The sequence below is a fragment of the Pantherophis guttatus genome, chromosome 2 (genome assembly GCF_059756535.1).
Source record: "Pantherophis guttatus breed Tessera chromosome 2, ASM5975653v1, whole genome shotgun sequence".
Classification (NCBI taxonomy): domain Eukaryota; kingdom Metazoa; phylum Chordata; class Lepidosauria; order Squamata; family Colubridae; genus Pantherophis; species Pantherophis guttatus.
The window spans coordinates 209,006,967-209,022,036 of record NC_142064.1 but is presented as its reverse complement, the minus strand read 5'-3'; the positions used below and the strand labels follow the sequence as shown (position 1 = coordinate 209,022,036).

Genomic DNA, 15,070 nt, shown 5'->3' with positions numbered 1-15,070 from the left:
ATGCAGATAAGGACTCCAGACGCCGTTGCAGAGAAACTCCCACGGATGCTTGCCTTTTGCTGTTTTGTAGCACGCAAGCTATCATCGGGACTGCTGTTGCTGGACCTTCTTCCTCCCACAAGCTTCAAGCAATGTTTGCTGTTTGAATTGTTTTTACTTCAGGTGACTTTTAGCTGTGAAGTTTGTGCTGCCGCCCCTTCTATTACCTCAATGATGTATCGACGCCGAAGCTGCTTATCTTCATGTTAGCTCTATTCTCTTGTGAACTGTTTTGGTATTGTGGAGAGGAATCTAGGGAGATAGCCTTGCTTCACATAACCAAGATAAGACTTTGTTTTTAATGTGCTTTCTTAAAGACATAGTGCTTTTTAAATGTTTTAAAGTAAATTATATTTTTACACAAGATGCCTCTGTCAGATTTATTTCAGTCTCAGTGTGTTTGCTCATGAGCTGGTTCACGGTCCGGGGTACCCCTCAACCCCATTCCCTAACACTTTATCATAATTATGAAGATACTGGCATGGCATTGTTTCTTGTTTAAATAATTTGCTCAGCTATGATGTATGCTAATGGAGGGTGAAGGAATAAAACCAATGCCAGCGCCTGAACCAAAACCTTTAACCTACCAAGGTCTCTAAACTCAAGTTAGCATCTGTATTAGCTTAGCTTGCCTAGACATTTAGACATAATTCATGGTAAAGAGCATGAATTAACGAATGAATTAAGTGAAAGAAAAACTGTTACATTGTAAGGCTGTGAAGCTAAGAGACAAAGGAGGAGGATGTAATAAATTGCTATGGAGCAATGAAAATAAAAGAGTAGATTTGATAAATGAATGCAAATAAAAGAATAAATTTGTTTTACTTTTTAGTCCTTGGTTATGAATGAAAGGGCTAAAATATGCATCAGAATATTTCATTTACTGTTATAGGATGTTGTGGGTAGCAGTTTTTGCAGGGTAGAAAAGGGGAAGAGTGATGCAAACGGTATTGAGATACAAACCCTGTCCTTTTCCAGGGGTATTGAAGGGGAAGTGCTTATGGTGTGCCACTGCAATACAGTTCTTATTGCATACTTTGGTTGAAAGTAGGATTCCATGCTTTACTATTAGTTGCATGCTATGCATCATTGAATTGTAATAATGGAAGAACCAGAAGTAATTTGGGGGGGGGGGAAATAATGCAACATTCTAAAATAATATTATCCAGAGGGAAAGAGGTTGTTTTAGATGACATGATTGGGTGGGAGGGCACAAGACAAGATAGCAGAGGAAGTGACTGATTCTAAAGATCTCAAAATGAATAAAAAAAGGTGATTGGTGAGCATCTGGGTAGATAATGATATAGAAGGAGCTCAACTCAGGAGAGATTTTCCTTTTTACTCCAAAAACTATAAAATAAAAAAATGAATCAAAAGTGATGTAAAATTAGCCTGTATTCCTTTTTATAAAAAACTGTTTTATAAAATTTTGATCACACAAAAATAGCTAGAAGTGTGCCCAGAAGACATATAAATAGTAGTAGATCAAAGTAGCAAATGGATACAAGCATCTTTTTTCATTTGTTCTTTTAAACTGTTCGGATTTCCCAACTAAAAGTCTGTCTAGTCACATTTCAGCCTTCCAGTACTGGCCAGAAATATAGATATGGCTTGTATGAATTGACATCTAACTATTATGCCAACATCCATGCTATTCTTTGTCCATCCTTTTAGCAGAACCAGCTCAGCCCAAGATGCCGTGGAATCTTGAAAAGAACATTAAAATAAGAACCTTATTCTCTTAATAATGAAATAGTTGAGTTCTCTCATCCTAAAACTTCCCCCTTAAAAATACGGGGGAAAGAGTAAGACAGGACCTGTAGTGATACCTTCAGCCTTTCTCTAAGATCTCACAGTCTATTGAATGCAAGTTCTCATTTTAGCTCTCTCTTTGCTTAATGCAGGTACATTCAAGGGGCCTCTTCTCCAAAAGATATGGTGATCATCGTGGATGTGTGAGTATTTTTCCCTACAATTTTCCACGTGTCGTGTTTTCAGACTATATCTTATTGTTTGGACCCCAGTAAAATGCTAATTTTATGTTGAACCATGAGGAAGGCTGAGCATCAAAGAATTGAGGCCTTTGAACTATGGTGCTGGAGAAGACTCCTGCAAGTCCCTTGGACTGCAAGGCGATTAAACCGGTCAGTCCTAGAGGAGATCAACCTTGACTGCTCTTTAGAAGGTCAGATCCTGAAGATGAAACTCAAATACTTTGGCCACCTAATGAAAAGACAGGACTCAGTGGAGAAGAACCTTATGCTGGGAAAGATTGAGGGCAAAAAAAGAAAGGGACGTCAGAGAATGAAGTGACTGGATAGAGTCACTGAAGCAGTAGACAGGAGCTACTGCTTCAGTAGGATGGTAGAGGACAGGAAGGCCTGGAAGAAAGTTGTCCATGGGATCATGATGGGTCGGACACGACTTCACAACTAATAACAACAACAAATGCTTAAAATCTTGAAATGAATTTGGAGGCCCAGTGGGCAGAAGGGACTGTCTCCACAGCATAAGATCATCATGGAAAGGAATTGCAACATACCTGGTGCTTCGGATATGAGGGCAATCTGACTGCAACAGCTCTCCTCACATTAGTTACCAGGGTGGATTTGGCTGATCTGGCTGACCAAGAGAGTGACTTTTCCTCCCTCACAGTCAATATATGCTCTCCCAAATATATTGCTCTACACAGATAGCAGCGAGCAGATAGCAGTGGGCCATTCTTTCATCAAGGCTGGAACAGCCTAAACTTTGCTATTTCCCTTACCAATCTGCACTCCATTTGTAATGTCCAGGTGTGTTCAAAGAGCATTGGGAGGAATCTGGGCCTGAGTTTTTGTCTTTCCCATCATATACTAAACAAAAATAAGACAGGGTTACTTTAAATTTCTTCTTTGTTCTTGCTTCAGTATTTGGACTGCATAATCCCTTGTCTAAGTCCCTCCTTAATGGCTCTTTCAAGGTCAGCTCTAAATTCCTTTTGGGAATTTAGTGAGCAATGGGCTGCAGTCCTATGCCGTCGAGCTGGGATATATTGCTTCAAGATTTTGAAGGCACAGATATGTATGAAAGGAAGGTTAGATGCAATCAGCACATATGCTAAAACCCATTTTGCTGGAAAATCAATCCTATTTAATTTGGCATAATTTATTCCTAAGTAAACAGCAATAAGGCTGGAAAGCTTTTAAAGCCACAAGTCTATCCATATTGATTTGCTGATCCCAGGAATCTCCCCTTTTGCCTTCCACCTCTTCCAGCAAAGGATTAATTCTCACAGCTATGCCAGAAGTGCCCTGCCTAGGACAAAAGGTGGAAGAATCTTAACATTTGATCCTACATTTATTGATCCTACATTTGATTTTACACTTATTTACTCAGGTCCCTAGTACATTTAGTGGCATGTGCTGCCTAATCAACTAGTTTTTAAACTACGGCCTACGTGATTTAAAAAATAAAAAAAAAGCTTTGAATCTGGGATGGGTTCGAGTATAATGAAGAATTATCAAATGCTGATGCTAAAAACTACTGGGTATAGACAGAAGAATGTTTCTGTCAAGCAAGGACACTGGTGAATCAGTCTGAAACTTGAGGGGAGGAATATGCCCAACCAATCTGAACTGGACCATAGTGCTGGGGAGCTCATCCCAACGCATAATGGCTTGACAGTATGATTGACAGAATGGGCATTGAAGTACATCAGAAGGTACTCATGGTTAAGCTTCTACAGTTTGTTGCCTGCTGATGAGGGAAAGCATTTTGAAGTTAGAACAGCTAAGAGCAATCTTAAGCTGTCTCAGATATGGGTTAGCAGCAAGATGAAGGCTGCCTCATGAGGTCACAGTAGAGGAAATATGTTGCTATGTCATGCTTCTGGAAGTGAGGAAAGGCTCTTAATGAAAGAAATGCATAATGAGCTCTACCTTATCTTCTGTTACAGGAGTGGCAGCGTCAGTGGCCTGACACTGAAGCTGATGAAGACCTCAGTCTATGATATGTTGGACACCCTCTCAGATGATGACTACGTTAATGTTGCTTCTGTGAGTAGCAAACCTGCGATGGGAAATTAAGGGGCAATGATAGAGGCAGCTGTCCACCAACATGGCATCCACTAGATTGGCATCGATTAGATTGGGAAGTCTAATTAAAGAGATAATAAATGCTAATATGCATTGTGGAATCTGTAGTAGCCCAGAGCATCTTTAACACTAGATTTGTTATGAACCAATAAGTTCACTTTATTTGCTTTTATGTCTTCGGTAATGCAATGCTGAGTAATGCCTCAGTCCAGATTTTTTAAAAAATGGAATGCAGACCAAGAGAATATATGACGATTTGTGCTGTGTACACAAAGGAAGTAAGATGCAGAATCTAATATGTTCTTCATTGTAGTGTCATCCATGACAATAATTGATGGATTTCTCTATTATATATAGATTCTCTTAATTACATTATAGATATAGGTACATGCGTATACCTATAACTATAAAAAACACACATATTCTTTCTTACATAAAAATACATGCTCAATTTAGAAAAGAGCAGATTGAATGACACTAAACTGTACTACAACCTATTAGTAACCAATGTGTTTTAACTGTAGATATTTAGAATTCACAGCAGCATCCCTCTATTTTGACATAGGACAAATAGAGATGCCCACAGTCTACAGGATTATAAACTAGTTTATAAGGAACTATCAGGTGAATTGTGGCAATTCATACATGCCTAAAGATAGTGAAAAACAAAGCTTGCAAGAAATCTTTGCTCTCTAAGGATGTTGGAAAGCTTCACCTATCTGTATTTAAATAGATTGACAATTTTCACAATCCAGACTGTTAGACAAGTTTTTTGGTTAGATTTTGCACTACTCTGGATTATGCAGCACATTTTTCCTACAATCCAGTCCATCCTCATCTAGAACATTTGATTGAAAGAGTGTCAAATACTGCAATTGTAATAATATACAATGATATATAATCATTTACATTGGAATAACAACTGCACCCTGTAAATACTTGAGAATCCATTACCAGTGTAGATTACTGCTTTTGTCAATTAATTCTCAATCCTAATAGTTAATAGTACAATACACATAGTCCACGAGTTACGACCACAATTGAGTCCAAAATTTATGTTGCTAAGTGAAACATTTGTTAAATAAGATTGTCCCATTTTATGGCTTTCCTTGCCACATTTGTTAAGTGAATCACTGCAGTTGTTAAATTAGTAACAGGCTTGTTAAGTGAATCTGGTTTCCCCATTGACTTTGCTTATCAGAAGGTTGCAAACGGTCACAAAAGGTGATCACATAACTCCTGAACACAGCAATATAAATCAGTTGCCAAGCATCCAAATGTAAATCACGTAACCATGGGGATGCTGCAACGGTCACAAGTGTGAAAAATGATCATACACTTTTTCCAGTGCTGTTGTATCTTTGAAAGGGCACTGAGTGAATTGTAAGTTGAGGACTACCTGTAGTACAATTTTGGAGAAGATGATGGTTTATAATTCATGCTAGAGTCAATCTATTTAACTCATATAAATTCGACTATATCAGTGGCAGGCGTGATAGTCCAGGGGACAGGAAAGTGAAGATGAAAGAACTAACCACTCAGGAAGAAGATAAGTATTTCTCTAGCAGCAAAAGAAGTTAATGATCAAAGCTGTTATCCTGGATTTGATGTGGTGCATTTATTGCCTGCTCTTGCACTTAGCAGCCTCTAGGAGTTAAATGATAGCTTCTCTAGGAAACGAATTGCTGAAAGCATCTCAAACCAAAATGCCACATCAGCCCTGCGAAAACAACCATGCTCTTTATTTGCCTGATTTGTTTCCTTGTATAACACGGGGGTGGAGGGAGAGGGAGATGCCCGTCAGAGGCCTTAGCTTCTGCCTCGTGCAGCTCCTGCAGCCCAATTTACCATTTCTGTCACCTTTCCTTTTCCCACACTCCTGGCTGTTCCTTGCCTTTGATCGATTGCAAATGACAAAACACACCTGCAAGAAATAAATTGCATCCTCCTTTTGCCATTTCCTCTGTGCCAGCTTTGACAAGCCGTTCTGTTTCCACAAGGTGGTTCTTTGTGGTGGAAGTTGCAGGGGGAGGGGGGGGACAAGGCAAAGCCAGCAGGTACGACAAGGATGAGGAAAAGGAAAGCTTTGACTGAGAGGATGATGCGAATGAAAGAAGCCGGACTCTTTCCTGGACCGGGATTGGATTAAGGTTAATTTACAGGCAGGAACACATTGTGGGTTACGGATCAAGAATGGAATTGTAGGCCTCAGCAAAGCTGAGCTCCTTTTAGAAGTGTCTTCCCAAGCTGCTGCCTCCAACTGGATGGATACATGAAAAGGAACATCTAAGGATCACAGCCACTTATTCAACAGCCTCTTCCTACCTGTTACATCCTTGTCCCTAATCTAAAAATAGAGGGTCCTTTTTACCTGTTATTCCCTGCTCTCCTAATCCTCTGGCGAGCATAAAGCTTCTGGAACAGGAGAGGTGTTCTTTCATTTCTCCTATGGCTTGAAGGAAGTAAGGAACAACCTAAATCTACTTAAATATCTCTGTGAATGACATTCAGCTCTCTAGCAAACATGGAGTTTTATGGGAGAGGAAGAGCCATTCAAATTGAAAAGCCTTCTTTTAAAAAAAAACTCAGCACAGGAAAGAATAAACCTTGCCTCACTTCCAAGGGCCCTATAGTTGTTTGAGACAGGGGAGTTTTTTGGAGCGGGGAGGTGTCTTGCTTCCCATCCCTCCTTATCTATTCAATAAGGGTTGGGAGAACTGTAGGCTCTCCAACTCTCCATCCCTTATTCTAGAATGGGCTTAATTATCAGTAAACTTTCAGGCATGATTTACCAAGTTCTGATACTTCATCGCAGACAAAAATTAAGCAACTGCAGCAGAACAATCTGCCTGCTATGTTATCTCACAATCACAGAGTATATATGTAGGTATGCATGGATATTTGCTCCAGAGTTTAAATTCTAGACTCCCCCCGCCCTTCTTTCCAAGTTAATGGACTTTTGGATATTTTTTTCAAGGTCACAGCTGGAATGTGTTGACATAATGTCACTAGCCTGAGAACCACTGGTCACTCTTATACTAGCTTTCTTCTGCAGATAGGAAGGAATGGTAGCGTCACAGCTTCAAGAAATGCTCTCGGTAGAAAGGGTGGGAAGTAACTGAGAGATGGAGAAAGCAGATGTTGCTTGTAGAACAGCGCAAGGAAATGAATAACTTGGTGCCCTTTGCCCTTGCTGACTGACAAGTACTTGACCTGTCCTTAAGCTAAACTGGTCCCAGTGGCCAGAAGAGCTGAGGAGGGGTATCTTCAGTGATGAAAATCCCACTTTCTAAGAATGGTTCTGTAGCCTCATGCCTGTTGAATATCAGAAAACAAATAGGAGCATGGTTTGTATAATACTCATCCTATGCATGCACTGACACTAATATTTGTTAGTTTATTGTTCCACCCTTTTAACATTTTTCTGCCTCTTAAGCCTTAAAAGGACAGATCCTATGTACAGTATATACAGTTTGTATACATGTGAAGTGAAGTGAAGTTGGCAGTGTGTTCTTGGTACTCTAGGAACAATCTTTCATGTGCCCAAACAAAATAAAAATCTAAAATATCAATGAAACTTTACTATTTATATCTACTGGGCCTGGTGGATTGCTTTGAATCAAGTTTACTCCTCTTTAAATAGTTTCCATAACAACACTACAAAGTAAAATCTCTAAACAAAATCTTAGAATGCGCAGAAATGGCAAAATTAACAAGTGATCTTAATAATGATGTGAATTCAAAATTCAATGCAGTATGGGAAAGGTGGTACAAATGGTGGAATAATAGAATGAGATTGTAAGGTTACGTTTATTTTCAATAATGGTAGATTCGAATGTAATTGATATGTATATAATGTAAATATGTAATTACACGACACCTCAGATGTTAACAGAGATTTGATGTTTTTTAAAATTTTAAAATCAATAAAGTATATTTAAAAAAAATAAATAAAAAATAAAATCTCTAAACAATTTAGGAGTATAATCTGTACCTTCTTGACAGCAGGTGACATATTTATTGACAGCATTAGGCATCGCCTATAAATCAAATCGGTAACTGAGAATTGAACAGATATTTTGGACTATAATTTCAAGAAGTCCTTGCCATTAACCATGTTGACTAGAAATCCTATATATATAGTGGTAGATGATATCAGAGTTCTTAAAATCCCCTATATAATATTTTCTGATAGATCAGCTTTTAGGACAAGATGAACTTATTCAGTATGTTTCTACACTTCAGTTTCAGTTCTAATTGCAATAATTTATACATTTATTAAGTTCAGAGGACAGACTAAGATTTTAAATTCATTTTAAATTTAAATTATAAAATGGTGCTTGGTTACAGCACCAGACTAGAGGCCTGGAGACTGTGAGTTATAGTTCTGCTTCAGGCATGAAAGCTGGCTGGGTGACTTTGGCCTAGTTGCTCTCTCTCAGCAAAACTCATTTTACAGGGTTGCTGTTGTAAGGAAAATAGGAGAGAGAACGAGTAGCACTAAGTGTATTTGCCACTTTAAGTTATTTACAAAAACAGTAAATATGGAATAAAAATAGACAAATAATCTTAAATCCTGACACTTCAGCAAAAAATGAATAGACCTTGGCTTGAGAAGAGCAAATTTATGACATCTCCACCTAACTGGAAGGCACTAGGCTGAAAATTGTCAGTGGTGCCATGATTTTAAAATCAGTTCAGATCCAGATTTCTGTTGAACTAATATTCTGTTGAACTAATATAACTAATGCTTATTTAGTATCCTATGACTATCACTAAATTGTATCTTACAATTTATGATGAATGTATTTTTACGATGACTATGATCATGATTTATCACTTGTTGTTTGTATGTACACTGAGAGCTTATGCACCGGAGACAAATTCCTTGTGTGTCCAATCACACTTGGCCAATAAAGAATTCTATTCTATTCTATAAGAGCGTCCAAGAGGCAAGCCTGAACTGTAATTAGTTGGCATGCCAATTTTTCCATTTGCCATGAGTTACTGGTTTATTACTGAATCCCCAACTGTCATAATCCTAGCCACATCAGGAACAAATGTACTGTTTTTACTCCAAAACCTGATCCTGAGAGTAAAAGACAGGTTGAGGAATTGCCTTCTAAGTACTTTTCAGTTTTGTACTACGTATTTTAGGGTAACTTCCCGAATTAATGTTTCATTTGACTCAGATTAATCTTGTTCTTCTCCCCCTCAGTAAAGTCCAGTAAATTTGTTCTTTTAATAAATTAAGGCACACCATGAAAGAAAGTAAAAACTCTATCATTCTCTGTAACCCTATCATGTGTCTGTTGACTGGCAAAAACATGGCTGGCCTAATTAACAAGTCTAGCCTCGTTACTTTTGCTGGATCACTGCCTTCTAAATTAATGTTCTGTATTTCCAGCAAACTAAGCCATAAGCGAAAATGAGTGTTTTTTTCAGTTCATCTGCTGGCCAAACTCTATGCAAGAGAAGCCTGCTCTATCCCAGCAACCGTTTATCATAGAACACCCCACTTCACTGAGCCTGTGACCTTGTGATAAGGCATTAAAATGTCCTGCGAAAAAACATGTTTGGGCAATCCCAGTTATGCTGTCCACAAATTCATTCAATTCTCAATCACTCTTAACAGGAAGGACGGTTTTTGTTATTCCTTAATGTCAGTCTATTCCTATAGAAACCTGAATACAATGTGGCCCCATCAGTAAGAGGGCTGTAACCTCCAGCAGAGGGTGGGAAACCATGTTTGTTTCAGTCAGTCCTTTCTGCACTTCTTTAACACAACCTTAACCAAACTTTCTTTCCTTGTGTGATTGGAGTTATAATCTGCAACTCTTCCTTTCACAAGAGGGTGGGAGGACCATAAAATATCTTCCCCAGTGGGCATATCACCTGTGCACTTGTTATGCATTTTAATTGGCATACTTTCTCCTAGAGAACCCTGTGAATTGCAGGCTGCAGTGGTAATTGGAAATATCAGTTTGAGGTCATTGTGTTCCTTCCCCGTATAAAAGAACTACAATTCCCATTATCCCTAGGTTACAGTTGACCGAAATCTTAGTATTTATATGCCCACTCATGAAAAAAATATAGCGATAGATCTTGACTGCTGTTTGATCATTCTCAAAGATACACTCACGACCAATTGAGACTGGTATATTGCAACTGATCATCATTTCCAAGTGTAGTGGGGAACCATGCTGCCCCTTTGCTGTTTCTTCTCTTGCTCTTACATATGCACATCCTTTATAGCTGAATCTTGATCAGCACAGCTGCAGAAACTTTATCAGCTGGAAGGGTTCCAATATTTTGAACTAGGATATAATCATATTTTAAAGGAAAGTGGGTCTCTGAAAGTAGTAGTAATTTTCTTCTGACCTTCCTTGACTCCCCAATTGATTGTCTCAGCTGACTTGAGTATGTTATCATAGCTCATATTACTCAAAACATTTACGGTTCTATTATTCACTAAACCCAGTTGGTGGAAGCTGATCAGATTCCCAGCTTTTGCATGGTGTCTTTAACTAGTCTAATGGATTATAATTTTCTGTCTTTCAGTTTAACCAAAAGGCGCAGCCTGTGTCCTGCTTCAAACATTTAGTCCAAGCTAATATCCGCAACAAGAAGGTCTTCAAAGAGGACGTAGAAGGAATGGAGGCCCAAGGAACCACTGATTATAAGGCTGGCTTTGAATATGCCTTTGAGCAATTGCAAAATGTAAATCCAGAGTTTAAATTTGGGAGGGTGGAACGTGGAAGGCTAAGCATTAAAATGCCAGATTTCAAATAAGATGGAGGCAAAAAAATATGGAGCTGGAGAAGTAAGGGCCAAATTTGATAAAAAGTCATATGAAGAATTTTTAATGCTCTATTTGCTGAAAGCACCAAAGTGCAGGATCCTTCCAATTTATCTCCAGCAACTACTATCAAACAATGAAAAAATCTCTATATTTGTAATTTTAGCTTGACCTTGACAAGTCTAAGCAGCAGAAGGATTCCTGGAATTTCATGTTTGTGTCTCAGATTCTCATAGTATCATTACTGTGTTCGAAAATAGAAGGGATTATCCTAAAAAGCTTCTCTGTTGGTTCAGTTTTCTTTGATGAGGCACTAAATAAATATATATTGGACAACAATCTGAGAAAATTGAACTCCAAGTCTTACTCAGCCAAAAAAAACTCACTGGTGGAATTGGTTTGTTGCTGTAATAAAATGAGGAAAGAAATCATGCATGCAGCTTTGGAACAAGAGAATAGAAATGGAATAATACTCTGAGGCCACAAGGAAAGAAAGAAATCCATTGTGTTTACTTATAATTACAAGGTTGTCCATTTTATCTGGAAACTTTTCAGAACTCTGGACAGGGCACTAAATTTTTACTTACACATGCCTCTTATGACATTTGCTTCTTGTCATTTTTTTTAAATCTTAAATTTGCCATGATTTCTTCCTTCAGCCTTGGGAACTTCAGCAAGTTATAACACTGTGGGCCATTCTCTCCACGCAGTAAAATATTTGATGGCAGCCACAATTCACTTCCTTTGTTTTGCCTCCCTAGGTAGATGCAACCTTCTAGTTTGCCAGCTGCAGCTTTGCTCTTGAGATTTACTACAGCTTTCATTACCACGAGAACCCAGCCTAGCACAACATTCCACAAATGTTGTCTCCCTTTGCTATATTCTGCTGTTCACTTAGCATACAGATAAACATTAGCCCAGCACAACAGTCTTTGATTAAAAAAAACTATTAAAGGACCGTGAAGGCTGGTGGAACCTGTCACTTAAAGCCACAATGATTTCCCCTTTTAACTGCAAGTTCCAGGATGCCTGCAAAATAGGAATCTTTTTGGAACAAAGACAGCTTATTGTATTTGAAATATTCTGCATGCAATAAAAAAATGCCATTTGTAAGCACAGTGCATTGTAAACACATTATATATTTGTATTCCTCTGGTTGTCCCATATGTAGATCATCTCTCTCCCAAAGTACTCAAGATAAAATACAAGATTCTTTTTCACACCTATCTACCATATGAGGGAGTAGTTGTTGTTTTTTACACCTAGCAACCCTGTGAGGCAGGTTGGACCAAGATAATGACTGACACAGATAATGAGTCACTAAACCTGTTTATTGATTGAGAAAGGTTATTCTGACCATAATACAAGTAACCCTCAATTAACAACCATTGAAGTTAAGAACCCCCCCCCCCAAAAAAAAGAGATACCAGTGACCCAATTCTGGAATTCTGATGGCCTGTGGTCATTTTTGGGTGCTGGCACCTGGCTCACATTTACAGCTATTTGCAGCATTCCACAGTCATGTGACACAATTTTCAGCATTTTTTGCCAGTTTCCACAGTTTGCTTCTAGTTTCTGACAAAAATGTCATTCGGTATAACAGATTCATTTCACAACCATCACATTCACTTAACAACTGCTGTAAAAAAAGGTCATAAAAATCTGGTGTGGTCACATAATAACGTGCTTAATGACTACCATGACTTATGACTGTAATTCTGAGCTCAATTATAATTGTAAATTGAGGACTACCTGTACTACAAGCAACAATGCAAGCAGCCATTGCTTAAACACTGCTGTTTCGATCATGCCACCAGCAAGAGTAGTTCATTAGCCAAAAAGACGTCTGAATTGTATCTCCTGCATGCAAGCAAGGCACATTTATTCCTTCCAATAAATTTTTAAAATGCAGGCCTGTATCCCTACATTAGCTCTGTCTTCTGACATGTTAGAACTGAAGGATATTTGCCCATCCAACAGCCTGGCATCTCTGGAACTGCCTTCATTGCAATTGTTCCCTGAAACATTTGATTCTTAAGAGGCTACATGACAAATAGAGCTGGAACCTTCATTATTCTTTTTCCTGATCATGTGAGGGGCTGAAACCAAGGATAAAGTTTCAGTGCTGGGCGCTTTTCCCTAGATAAATGAAAACTCCAGCAGCTGGTACTTAAATTTCATTGGAAACAGCTGCCTCTTCCATTTCATTATAAAGTTAGCAGGACTCATCTGAGAAGACTTGGATCAGAAGGGTTATAATGACATTGGACAAAATAAAGATGAATAGCTCTATTAAATGCTGAACGGTAATAGCCACAACATAATTTCTGTCCTGACACAACTCCCTCTCCCTTGCTCATCTGTGCCACCTTCACCCCTGGAGAATAGCTAAAGAAAACAGATGTCTCTCTGCCAGTGTCTTAGAGGACAGCAACTAGGATGGAAAAGAAGTAGAACTGATAGCCTTGACATTTATTGTCTTCTGCACTTTCCCATTACAAATATACTGTTGTTGACCTCTATAAAGAAGTGCCATCCTAGGGACACCTCAATACACATATACATATACATATACATACACATACACATACACATACACATACACATACACATACACACAGAGAGAGAGAGAGAGTATACCCTTTTACTGCTTCCCATAAGATTGCAACCATACATTTCCCTTCACTGGCATATGCAGAAGTCTGAAAAAATACATCTCAATTGAATTGAGTTCTGTATAGGAAAAATATATGTGCTAATGCATGTATGTCTGTATTTCTATAGTGAGCAGAAGGAAATGTATTAGTCCAAAGTCTCAAGTAAAATTTATGGGGTCTGAAATTTATACAAATACAAATGCAGAGTTCAAATTCTACACTGAAACCTGCATTTTAAAAAAAATAATGTTTATAACTCAAAAGTATATATGGGAATATGCGTATTTAAGAAAAATATGCAAAGAAAACTTTATTAGGACAAAATTATTATTACAGAAAAAAATTGCTTGAAGAAGCCATACTGTATATGTTAAATGCCAGTTTCCCACCAACAATTTATTTTAATCAAGTACCCTTACAAATACAGTTATGTACTTTATATTAGGTTGTATCTCTCCCAGGGGGGGGGAATGTATTTGGCTCTGTCTCCTATACTTGCTAAAATGTCTACTTCTTATTTATAGTCCAACATCACAAGAGCCAATTGCAATAAGATGATCATGATGTTTACTGATGGAGGAGAAGACCGAGTGCAAGATGTTTTTGAGAAGTATAATGGACCCAACAAGACGGTGAGTGTTCAGCCTGCATCTGAACTTGCCCTTAACTATATTATATCCCCAGGTGGGCATCCGATATTACTACAGCCACTTGTATGTCTCTTCAGGTTCACAATCAGATTTGAGAGTAGTATATCCAGATGGTCTATTTCTCAAAGGGGTCCTAAAGGGAAGACCTACTGGGATTCCTCCAGGAATACCAAAATATCAGCATCTAATCCTTTCCCCTTCAACAATCCACATCCAAATCACGGTGTAGTTGCAGCTGTATCCGCTCTGGTAATGCCATTGCCACACTACTAATTCCATTCTCAGAGGCCAGAAATTGTAAACTGGATCTTCAAATTGTTGCCAGCTCCAGCACTGTGATATATGAGCTTTTGAAATCAAGAATCTAAATAATGAATAATAGATAGAATGCAACAGAAAGCCAAGCACTTTATATCGACACACAAATGCATTCTTTCTTCTCTAAATATGTAAAAATGCTATTTATATATTTACTAGAAAATGCTAAATCAGCTTATTAGACAGAAAAAGACCTCACATTGCTGCATTTATTAGCTTTCTGTCAGTAAAAAGGAATCTCTTCCACATAGCCTCGAAGTCAAACTAGACATTTAAATTCTTAACTATCCGATCTCCTGAATTTTTTTTAGAAAAGTTCTGGATTTCACCTGTGGTTTAACAGAGCTGATTGGGGAAGTCTCCAGAAGGGACATAATGAATCAGCATTGGTTTTACTCAGTGGTGAAATCCGAACTGGTTTTCTGGCTGCACATGCACGCCAAGCGCGCACGCATGTGCAGTACGGGCCAAAAGGAGACTTGGGAAAATAAGTAGAATAGCGAGGGGGGATCAGCTGTGCTGCGTGATTTA

At 38.4% G+C, this 15,070-nt stretch overlaps 1 protein-coding gene across 2 annotated transcripts in view; it reads left to right on the top strand.

The window, feature by feature from the left end:
* Nucleotides 1–15,070, top strand: part of CACNA2D2 (calcium voltage-gated channel auxiliary subunit alpha2delta 2) — a 676,129-nt gene that overhangs the window by 567,602 nt on the left and 93,457 nt on the right. For both annotated transcript variants that reach the window (XM_034440362.3, XM_034440357.3), the window contains exons 9-12: nt 1,944–1,994; nt 3,977–4,076; nt 10,677–10,835; nt 14,096–14,203. In XM_034440362.3, the coding sequence (XP_034296253.1) occupies nt 1,944–1,994; nt 3,977–4,076; nt 10,677–10,835; nt 14,096–14,203 (418 nt within the window). The remainder of the gene's footprint in view (nt 1–1,943; nt 1,995–3,976; nt 4,077–10,676; nt 10,836–14,095; nt 14,204–15,070) is intronic.